General features: G+C 33.4%; 1 protein-coding gene across 1 annotated transcript; it reads left to right on the top strand.

Moving 5' to 3' along the window:
• The first annotated feature begins 1661 nt into the window (after window positions 1-1661).
• Window positions 1662-9973, top strand: gask1b (golgi associated kinase 1B). The gene is made up of 4 exons (XM_088911277.1): window positions 1662-2655; window positions 4419-4633; window positions 5381-5607; window positions 8076-9973. Exons 1-4 carry the CDS (start codon window positions 1662-1664, stop codon window positions 8281-8283), a joined length of 1644 nt encoding a protein of 547 aa, XP_088767403.1. The 3' UTR covers window positions 8284-9973.
• The last annotated feature ends 2357 nt before the right edge of the window (window positions 9974-12330 follow it).

The following is a 12330-nucleotide window of genomic DNA, read 5'->3' as shown; positions in this document are numbered from 1 at the left end:
GTAAATGGGTCTCTGTTGGAGATATCTCTTGCAGAGACCTAAACAAACTGTTTTTTTCTGGCTGTTTAAACCATGCAAAAACATGCCATAAATACCAATAAGAATTCTATCTATAAACAGCTTTGTAGGGAATATAGATTTTATTAAGCATAATAATCTATCACAGACAAAAGATATATTAAGAATTTGTGTATTGCAGACTACCTAGTGTTGGAAATGATAAACTTGCGTACCATACTGTAGGCCTGGAATGTATTTGGGTGCTCTTCTCTGGACTGTTTGCTGAGCAGTAATATCTTTTTTTGTATTGTGGTGACCAACATTTTCTGCAATATGGTGTCAGGATAACAGCATAATAGCCTTATCTCATTAGACCCCTGAAGCTCAGTATGGGTGGGCCTGGTTAGAAATGGGCTGTGGAGGAATATGAGTTGCTAGTACTATTGGTGTACATGGACCAGACGATTTCACACTTCCCTGTTGACTACAATTCCCAAATCAATCACAACTAGCCCTTGGTTATTTAAATTACCATGGCATTTTCAAGATTATTTAGATCTTTCTATTTTTTTTACCGCAAAAGTAGCAGTTTTCAATTTAAATATGAGTATTTGCTGGTAATTACATGTATAATAATGAAATAATTATTTTACTTGGACAAACTACTACTTAGAGAAACTCAAAGTTCATACATGCTTAGTTAAAACTGAGTTTCGGTTTATTATTATTATTATTATTATTACTATTATTATTATTAACCAATACTCAGTCGGAGCAAAAACAGGTACTGTTTTTACGAGGAACCGGACTGTGACGTATTTATTTTTCATTGGTTATTTGAATTGAGCACCTTAGACAAGGAGCTCATAAAACAAAAAAAAATTAGACAAGGTGCTCACGCCATTGTTAAATGTTAACACTAGAGGTCGCAGAAATGAGAAATGTAAATTAAGCCAGAGAAAGTTATATTTAAAGCTAAAATAATAATGTAAAAATTACTTAATGTTTAACATAAGATAGCATTAATATATTCATATATTATTTGTCTTCATCTGTTGCTTATTCTACCATTCTACACGTTTAGGAATACTTAAACAAGGGTGTATTGACTCTTAATATTAAGATATTTGAGACTGCCTAAAACGCACCCTAAACTTAACTTTTCTTATTTAAAACTAAGATTCCTTTTCGCATTAACAAGACTTTACCAGTGCTACATTCATTGAAAAAAAATGACAGCCATTTACGTATCACGTTTTGTTGTAATTTTAGCTTTTAAATCTCTAACTCCAATAAGTTAACACGTTCCATACATCGAAGGAAAACTATCTTCTAAAGTAAAAACATTTTATTGCGTAGACATCCTATTTACACAAATCAGTACTGATGTTTATCGTTCTCTTTAACTTTAATGCATATTACAGTTAATATCTGGTAATAACGTTTTTTTATTTTATTTCGCATATTTTCAAATCGTTATCTTGGCGGTGATAAATATTTTCACAGCTGTCTCAATTCATTCCAGGTCACCAGCAGAACTGGGTTCCATGTATAGCAGGCATTTAAAAACTCACGACTGGATACTTCGGTGCCAGGAGTGGCCATACTATAAGCTCATACGCTGATCTTTTAACAAATCACACCCATGATGCACGCTAGAAATGAGATTCTTAAGTTTTGCACCACCCTCAGCAGAGTATAAAGAAATTGTGCTCAGTCCATCATGTTGGATGATAATGGGGACTTTCCTCATTTGTTTAGGCGAAGTAAAAAACTTCATTGTTCAGTGGTCCAGTTGCTGTTTTCGGAGAGTATTGAAGATTATTAGTAGATATTCAAAATCCAAAAGGAATTTTCTTATTGCTAGTACATGTTTCATGTACGTGTTTTTTCTTGTTTCTCGAGTAGGACGAGACTTGCCTGAGCTATCTGATAAGCAGCACAGAAGAAGCAGAGGAAACTATACACAAAAATCCGGTATGTCCCGGGCCGCCTCCACCCTTGTGCGCATTGAAGACATATCAGAAGATAATACAGCTACTCGGAAACCTAATGTGGTTTACATAACACTTAAATCGAAGCGTGGAAAACCAGCAGTTATTAGAGGTACTATAAGACCAAAAACCAGGAGAAAGTACTCAATTACAAATAGCCATGCACTCGTTGATGGATTAAATGATATTAGAAATATTATCCAAAGTGAAGGAACTCGCCTGTCAAATAACACGAGAACTGGACATGAAAACCAAAGACAATCTTTTCCCCACGTATTCAAGGATACAATTCCACATGAAGGCCAAAGACAACCGATAGGTGCTCGTTATGGTTCTTTAAGGATATACAGCGAGAGTGCCCCACCATGGTTTAGTAAAGAAGACATTGACGCTCTGCGCTTCTTAGCAGATAGCTATGTATCGAAAATTAAAGACATATCGTCAGGCAGGCAACAGCGCTTACTGCTGTTTGAAACATCGACAGATACTCCCGATAAATTCTCAGGTGAAGCTAAGAATAATACTTCAAAATGCCAAGGACGCTGCGGTTTGATCAAGAGACCAGTGGACATGAGTGAAGTGTTTGCTTTTCATTTGGATAGGATTCTGGGGTTCAATAGAAGTTTGCCGGCTGTATGCAGGAGGTTTAGGTTGTTTCAAGGTAAGATGCTGAAGCCAAATACCGTATGTTGCATGAGCTGTTGGCTATTGAATTGTTTTTCTAATTGCAACGATTTGGGGCAGGACGCATATTGTGAAAACCTTTATTATCTTACCAGTTCCTATCAGTAAGAAAATATATGAACAATGTAGGCTTTTATTCTTGTCAGTACCACATGCCAATAACTAAATAACGACTGTTAACAAGTCATTATTCATTATTCTTTTCAACTTTGTAGTGTGTGTTGTTAACATGTTTATGACCCCCCCCCCCCCCCCCCACGCAGATGATGATAACAATAATAATACAATTTGATTTATGAATGCTTTTCAACAAATACAAAGTTTGAGTTTTTGGTTCAATAAAATATGTTTTATACTGTTTTAAACTGATATTTTATATCTTTTTTATTATATTTTAAAATATGAAGTAGCATTAATTTCTTTCACATTATAAATTTAACACAAGTAAGAACAAATCTAAAACATTTCAACGATTGGTAATTGACTTGAATTTTACCTGTCATCTCCAGTACTGCAGAATAGTTAAAACCTTGCACAAACATGTACTGTATGTTATGAATAATTACCTACTGGACAAAAGCAGTTTGTCAGTTGGAAATGTTTTTTTAATGATGTTTTCTAGATTTTGCTTATTCTCAGGAATCCAGTCTAGCTTAGGATAGATGGTGTTCTAGCACAGACTATGAAAAGTAATAAAAATATTTTTTTTGCAATAAATACATTGATTATTGTGTGAGACATACTGTATACTGTACTAAGGACCATAAGAAACATATTACTTCAAATATGTCACAAACCTATCTGGAAAATGTCTATATCTTTTTTTGCAACAGGTGACTGACATTTTATTCAACATGATATAGGTACTGTAAATTCATTCTGTGATTCATTCGTTCTGATTAAAAGAAGTTGTGCCTTGAAAATAATAGGCTACTGTAGAACTGTGTATGGCCACCTTTGGAAACAATTAAAGCTGTACAGTACATTTGTGATACTTGCTTTATACTAGTTTGCTGATACTGTCTTGTAGGACTTTTTTTCTATTCCTCTTGTAGGGGCTGGAAAAGCATGTGTTTGTTTGTTGGTTTTTGAGCCCTTCATGCCACATCCATGGCATAACAGTCACATTCTCATCTCACAAGAATGCTGTTGTTACATTAATAGCATGAGGACATGCTTTGTCCAGTTGGAATGCTGTCATGTCAGGATCATGATGTCACAGGAAAGGCAGCAAGCTGAGAACCAGGACTTAATCAATGTAGCACTCTGCAGTCAGGATGCCATCAATCACTACGATTGAATTTTTTAGAAACCAGCTATTCCTCTCCAGGCTATTGCACTTTGATATCCACATTAACTGGTCTGTTGTTCAGAAAAAAACAATTACTTATATTTAATTATACCAATTGTATTTAATTTACTTTTAAAACAATATCATTTTGCATGTCTGGGCCACTCTCAATGACTTCAGTCTGACTGTTTTCCAGCAGGTGCTTTTCTCTCACAAATGATTAATCTCCATAAATGACATAGATTTGTTTTATGCTACAGTAGGTATATTTTGTATGTCAGGTTGGAGTGCTTTTATAGATAGATATACTGGTTGGAGTGCTTTTATAGATAGATATACTGGTACATCAAGATTTCTATTTCTTATTACTCGTGTTTGTGTTCAAATAATTCTGCAGTTTGTTAACATGAAAAAAGGAATACTTAATAACCAATGCTGTTATATTATAGACAGTCAACCCTACCCAGTGGTACTGTGGGACTCCACACTCTCTCCTGCAGACAATGAGATTCAGTCCACGGTGAGACTAACCTGGGGATCTTACCAACACTCACTTAAACAGAAATGTTGGCAACGTGGGATCGTACCCAAGGCAGAGTGGAGGTGCTCCAGTATCCATCATTATGAATGGAGCAAGCTGGCTCTCTTTGATTTCTTGCTGCAGGTGCATTAACATTAAATGTGTACTGTGTAGAGATTTTATGCACACATCATATCTCGGTGTATTCTGTAATTTATTTATCTGCCATTATTCAACTCACATTTCATAAAATGTATGAAACAAAGTGGTCATTCACAGTTGGTTGTGGAGAAGTCAGAGTAATGTGACCTTTTCACTTGTGTTAATATGAGAATTAAAATGCATGTCAGATGATTCTGAGATAATGCCTATTTCACAATTTTATATAAAAGGCTATGTATTTCTAGAATAATTTCTTCAGCTGCTGTTAAACAATGACAGCTTTTCAATGGATTTTTAGTTCTATTAATGATCCCTTTCTTTATGAACATATTGATATTTGGGCATATTTTTGTCTCTCTATAGCTAAGAGTACAGGCTTCATTTTTTTTCTTATTTGCTGTATCATATTTTGAGAAGGGCTAAGAGTGAATGAGAGCAATTATATTGAATTTTAATCATAATGGAATTAGGATAATGTAGGAAAATCATTCTGCCATTTTAACAAACTAACAAATTAAAAGGAAAAAAGAAAACTAACATAAAAAGGAACTACAGTGCAAAGTAATTTTGAAAACACAAAAAACTATTTTAAAGTGGTTGCAAAAATTGAATTGTAATGCTTAAACTGAACTATAGCTTCTTTAGGTAAAGGCAATATTGTGCTGCTGCAAAAATGTTAACTCTTTCAAAAGTTTGAGCTTTTGGATATCTTTTTTATATAACTTCTAGGTATACAATCGACTTGACAGGAATTGTTGTGGATTCAAACCCCGCAAGGAAGATACTTGTTTTCAAAATGGACTGTACCTGGAGTGTGCTGATCGAGATAACATCAATCTGATGCATATCTTTCACAGAAGAAATGACCCAAGGCATTTGGTTTTTGTTGATAACAAAGGATATTTTGACAGAGATGAAGGCAATCTGGATTTTAAACTCCTAGAAGGAATAAAGGAGTGAGTATGGATTTAAATGTTCAAATACTTTAAATGTACAGTTTGAGCAATCTCCACAAATCAACAACATCTAAACAGTGGTACAGTAGGTGCTTGTGAGAAACAGACAGAACCAATTATTATTATTGTTATATTTTAATATGACTCACTATGCATTAGTCGTTACAGTAGTTATTATTTTTTATAGGACATATTACAACACTGATTGAAGCAGCCGTGTGCTGGATGAATTATTGTACTTCATATATAACTGGTCAAGTAAGAAATTGTTCTTTGAATAAGGCATAATTTTTATTCAGTCACAATCCTATGAAATTCTACAAAATCTTCTCTTTACTTAATATATTTTTATATACTATTGGTGAGGTTTGCTCTTGATGTATGCTGTTAATGCCTCCTGTTACCATGTAAACCTCTTGATTCAACAGTAGCCCTGTTGTGCATGCCTGGGAATAAATAATCTTATATCAGATCAATTACATTATCATCATACCAGGTGCATGAACCTGCATGCATTGTATGCCTTTACTGTATATAAAGTAAGTGAGAAGGCCCATATCATTACACCGTCTAAGGAGAAGAAATGATACAGGATAGCCTGTTTCACTGAAATCAAGATTCTTTTGCACACATCATGTAATGTTAGGAGGTCTTCCATTAAGTATCAATATTTTTCAGACCAACACCATTAATTATTCATTAATTCATCAGTTGTGACTCAACATTCTATTTTAATGTGATCAAAAGAACAAAATTCTAGAAGAATTAGAAAATTCTAGAACAATTTCACTGCAATTAAATTTGGGCCAATTTACAATTGTAGCACTTACACTGTACATATGAAATAATGGTTTAATATACAGTACATGGACATTTGAAAGAAACGCTTGAGAATTTCAGGTTTCTCATGTAAAGAAAAGTCAGTGAGAAATTTAAGGTAATGCTTTTATACTTGAAAATGACAGACTCATTTACGCATAGAAACATGCATATTACTAGACAAAGTTAATGAGTTTGTTATGTGAGAGCATTGGAAGTTGATAGCACTGCATGTAGGCGAAAGCACACTTGAATCAATGAGAGAAAAAAATGTTTTGAATTGCAAATTGCAGACTTTGCAATTGCAGTTTAATACTTATAAAATGTATAAATATGCTAAAAAATTATTATATGTGCTAAATAAATTATATGAAATGCATCATCATTGTCAAAAACATTAAACAAGTTTGGATATTTTTATGTTTATTCCAATACAGATTGCTATACAATATTCTTTAATGCTGGTAACATACAGTACCAGTCAGAAGTTTGAGTACACCTGCTTGAAACTGGGTTTTTCATGATTATCTGTGCTTTCAACTGTATAACCTTGTCTATAAACACTTAATATTTAATTACATGATGTACTTATAATCTTAAGTGAACTGCATTGAAAATGTTAATTTTTCATTTTCAATAAAATGAACACCCAAAGCAAGCACATTTCAGTCTGAAGCCCAGGTTAGTTAAAAGTCAGAAATGTGTATAACATTATTTTAGAACACTAAAAAAGTTTAAAATTGTCTTTGTTAGATGTTCTCACAGTTAACTAGCATGTTACCTCATTGACCTTTTGTCACTAATTATTGGTAAACAGGTGAAGGTCCACGATTGCTATAAATATAGGGAGCATGGGAAAAATTTTGTAATTCCTGAATGAACATGGCAAACTTTGCTCAGCAAGCAAGGAAAAAAGACAGTCTATAATTACTTTAAGAAATGAAGGTCAATCTTTAAGATAAATTGCAAGAACTTTGCAAGTGTCAGTTACTGCTGTGGCCAAGACTATCAAAAGATATGAAGAAACTGGCACTCATGAAGACGGAAAAGGGTCATGCAGGACAAGGGTGACCTCAGAATCAGAGAATACGTTCATTAGAGTCACAAGACTGCGAAACCAGTGACTAACTGCCCTTGAAATACAAGCTGAGCTCAGTGCAATAGAAGTACAGATGTTTCAACATCAACTGTTCAGAGGAGGTTGCGTGAAGCTGGCCTCAAAGGTCCAGTTTCTGTGTTTTTTGGCCCAGGCAAGTCTCTTCCTCTTATTCTGCACTCTTAACAATGGTTTCTTTGCAGCAGTTCTTCCTGGTAGGCCAGCTTCACTTAACCTAGCTAATTTGCTCATGAAAGTTTAATTTGCCTTTTCACTCAAGGCAGATACAGTACTAATAATCATGTTTTCATATATTTCTCTATTAGCTCACTTGTATTGAAAGGGTTTGAAGTACTACAGAAGTAGATATCAGTGTATTTTACATTGTAAAGTGATTTTATTTAGAGTAAATCTATTTGGAATCAGTATAAAAGGCAGGGATACACCTCTATATACTGTAGTAATATGAAAATAAAGTATATACAGAGATATATAATGTTTTTTTTTATTTCTATAAACAAATTATATTGTCATATTTTGTCAACCCTTAAAGGCTTCCTGAATCTGCAGTCACTGTCCTAAAAAGCCAGCGCCTGAGGGAGAAACTCCTGCAGTCCTTGTTCCTTGACAAAGTTTACTGGGAGAGTCAGGGAGGACGCCGAGGGATTGAAAAGCTGATTGACGTGATTGAGAGAAGGGTCAAGATCCTGCTCACATATATCAATGCACATGGAATCAAAGTCATACGTATGAACGAGTGAGAACATCTGAAGTGGGCACATGGAATGAATTGCTGTCCATAATCCTCGATATGTGCTAACAATATGTTATCTGAAGTTGCAGATGTGAACATAATGTTTTTCAAATCTGTTTTTTTTAAGTCTGACAATTATTAAGTTCGTACAGAGTATTGCATTTGGGTGTCGACATCTACACAGTATGTAAACAATGTAAATTACAAGGCCAATTAACATTAAATGTATCAAAAGTGAATGCATTCCATGCTGTAAAATATGAGCATTTTTCAAAAGAGAAAAGACATGTTATGTGCCATAATATTCCAGTGTGAATGTAGCTTTCTTTCACAAAATATTCTTCCCTGCATTTGGTAGCATATAGTATGTTTGGTTTAGAATGACTCATTCCTTTCATTAAGAGAATCTTCCACTTAGTCTTGCAACTATTGATTAAGATTTTTAAATGTTATATTTATTATAATACTACTGCCTTTTGTACTGTGACTAAAACTTAATATTTTTCATTGCTGTTGCCTTTTTTATTTGTCATTTTGCAGAGGAAAAGTTTGGAAAACAGAACTATGTTAAGAGTATGAAAAATGGGATCCAAACATAGCTCTTGAAATATGCATAGAATGATATTTTCTTTAGAAATTAATACAACTAAGCAAAGTTTACTTGGAGAGAATACTGTCTCCTAAAATAAGATTTTTCTGTATTATCTAATATATGTTTTCTAAGTTTCCAATAAGATTTTTTTATGATCACAATTTGTTGTTTTGTTTAATAAAATCCATTTTTTTATGAAATGGTAATTTAGAAAATATTCCACTTGATTTAGTATTTTGGCAAAAAAAGTATTTTATTTAAAAACTTGTGTAACTATTTGTAATATGCAAACTTACAAGCTTAGAAAATAAGTCTGTTGGTTGCTGATTTTTTTAGCCTTTCATGTGTCATTAGAGTGAGCAAGACCATTTGTTGTTATAACCCCTTTAGATGTGTATTTACACAGAGTTGTCTATTGATCTTCCCTGCATGTTTTTTTAAGGAATGCCTTTCTTTTCAGAAGAGCTGTGCTGAGACCATATATTTTCCATAGTCACACATTTTTTGGGTAATTTCAGTAGACACAGGGATCTGCCTGGGCTGTATTATTGACTTTATTTAAGTAGAAACCTGCCAAGAGCTTACTGTATACAGTATATCTAACTGATGTTTTATGCAAATTCATTTATAAGCACCAAAAACATTTATTTTTAACACGTGAATCAGCTGTGATTTAAACACAGCATCTTTTACACCTGTTGCATTCATTGACCTATTGCAATTATTATGAATCAATGCACTCAGTTATTAATGTCTCTTTAAGCACAAGAGAATTAACTTTACTACTTTACTAGAATTATCTTTTCAATTAAAATATATTCTTTACTGTTCAAAGTGACTTAGACTATTCAAAATGTCTTCTCAAGTCAGAAGCACTGTGCAGCGAATGAACTAGTGCAACCAGTCAAGATACTGTTTTTATTAGAACTGATGTTTATAGACGTTAAGGCTGTGGAAAACAGGGTCAGGCAAGGGGACCAGACACAACAAAGGTGTGAAGGGATGAACTTTTTTTCATTATGTCTAATGTCGTGCTGTTTATGTCTTGATATATATTGCCAAATAAACTTTTTATAACTTCTGCAAATAAAATTTAATAATTGCATCATTATAGTGTATCTATTACTTTATTATACTATATTATACTTTATTATATACTGCAATAATATATTATATATAATTACATTATTATTGTAAGAGACAATGACTAGACTAGAAAGTGAAATGATGTAAAGGCGTGTTTGAACAGCCAAACATGCAAGGAAGTAGACCTTGTGCAGAAACCAACAGACTAGGAGTGCGAATAGAAACCAGAAGACGAAATCCAGAGACAAAGTACAAGAACAGGCCAAATCCAGGAGCCGTGAAGGCAAAAGAAATAACACAAAGCAGGGGAAAGGAAACTAAGAATAACTAGGAGAAAACAAGGAGAAACCAAGAACAAAAAAATAAACAGGACTGAAATAGAACAGGAGAAAGATAAGAAACAGGACACTAGGTTCAGGAAAAAACAGCAAGTGAGGTCCAGCACTCTAACCAGATGTATAGAAAACTAGGCACTGAAGGGAATGAGAGCTCAGTGTATATAGAGCTGAAGGTGGAAGGCTTGGAGCCCTGGGTGCACTAGTCAATTGTGATTGGTTACAGCCGTCTACGTGGTATGCGCCTCAGCTGCGCAGCTCGGCTAGCAGCCAGGGCTTGAGGTGCCCTCTGGTGGCAAGAAGATGGAATTGTGACAATTATACAAATGGTTGTATAATACTTGGTTAATTATAAAAGATTTGGACACTGGGATAAACTAATAAAGTGAAAAGGGATCATATTTCAATGAAAGTCTATTATTTTTTATTTTCACTTTCATTTAATTCAGTGAAATAATTATTTCCACAAAATATAGTAATGTACAGTATGTTTATTAACTAAATCAACTTAATTATTACTAACATGGATTAATGAAATTCATTTTGAGGCAGTATCCTTGATGAATAAGTATAGTTAATCAAAACAAAATTTAATTAATAATGAATGGTCATGTTTCAGATGTAGTTTCCTAAGACAAATGTACTGTAAGTGAAATATGATAGGTATGAAATAAATTCAATTTAGAGCAAATTCACTTAAAAATAATCTTAAATAGAAACGATTTAACCAAATATATGACACTACTGTATTTAGTCTGTGTTTGGGCTTCAAATTAAATTCTGTAGTGCTTAACTGAAGCAAATAATAACACAATGCATACCATGTTCCATGTTATTAATTTACTAACAAGGAATGTTTAAAACACACCTACTGTAATACCCGAAGGCGAAACAGCACATAAATAACAACTGAAACTCACTTTTCCTATATACACACCTGCTGCAGAGATTGTTATTAAACACATAATGTTTCTTATGTACAACTTTTTGTATTAGAACTCTGAATTGTGTTAACTAAATTTAGCCACATTTGAGTTTATCTTGCGTAAAGAATTAAACTGGGCAAAGGCAACAAATATTTGGATCACTCGGACTTTCAGGGGTTCTTTAAGAACTTAATTTGAATACAGTAGAAGAAAAATGCAGTAGAAATAGTGCATATTTGTTAATGTCATCCATAATTCAAATAAAATGTAAAAATGTGTAAATATTGCAGTGATATATGCAGGGAGACAGGATAACATCATATCTGTCTTATATCAAGGGACTGGAAATCCTCAGCCCATCCCACTTAGCAAATTCCAAATGTGTCACTTCATGGTAACATTCTGTTTGCTAGAGGCTTCCTATATCCACCCAGTGGAGAGTTGCCATTAGGTATTATTAGGTTTTTAATTTGCAATTGGCAGGTGGTTCAAGGTTTGGATTTAATCCACACCATGATGAATGTCAGGTCTTGCACAATGTCATGCAGCAAATAAACAAGATATGGCACACCATTTAAAAGCCAGCTCCCAGAAATGCAAATTCCGCCAAATCAACAATTATACAATTCCAGTGTAAAAGGTGAATGAGCTCTAACATTATAAGTAGAGGTCTATAAAATGCTCTATAAAATTAAACTCTATAAAAAATATTCCAATATAAAGTACTGGAATGCCTAACTAAAAAAGGACAAGAAGAGCGCATTCCCAACACTCAGCAATATTTTTCAGTACATCAAAAAATGTGCCAAATGTACAAAATAATAGATATCTTTTCTGCACTAATATATACATGCATGACATACTGTATATCTACTGTATATGGAAATCCATGTAATATGTCCCAACAATATACAGTATAGTCAATGTACTGTATGTCAATTAAACACGATACACAATAAAAAACGTGATGCAATACTTTATTCCTTTATTCAATTGATCATTACATCTTGAGAATAAAATACAATTATTATATCAATTATTTTCTCATTTTTTTAATTTTATTGGATTTCATACTTCTTTTATATCTCTTTTTACTTAATGATGCTACTTTTACA

This window comes from Atractosteus spatula, chromosome 1 (genome assembly GCF_055471065.1).
Source record: "Atractosteus spatula isolate fAtrSpa1 chromosome 1, fAtrSpa1.hap1, whole genome shotgun sequence".
NCBI classification, from domain to species: Eukaryota; Metazoa; Chordata; class Actinopteri; order Semionotiformes; family Lepisosteidae; genus Atractosteus; species Atractosteus spatula.
Note: the sequence above shows the minus strand (reverse complement) of the source record. Positions and strands in the feature narration are given on the sequence as shown.

Excerpts from the sequence above, each read along its gene's own strand:
- gask1b (XM_088911277.1), top strand. The coding sequence starts at position 1,662 with ATGAGATTCTTAAGTTTTGCACCACCCTCAGCAGAGTATAAAGAAATT. Across the intron at positions 4,634-5,380 it reads TCTTTGATTTCTTGCTGCAG|GTATACAATCGACTTGACAG; the intron begins GTGCATTAACAT and ends TATAACTTCTAG. Across the intron at positions 5,608-8,075 it reads CTCCTAGAAGGAATAAAGGA|GCTTCCTGAATCTGCAGTCA; the intron begins GTGAGTATGGAT and ends CAACCCTTAAAG.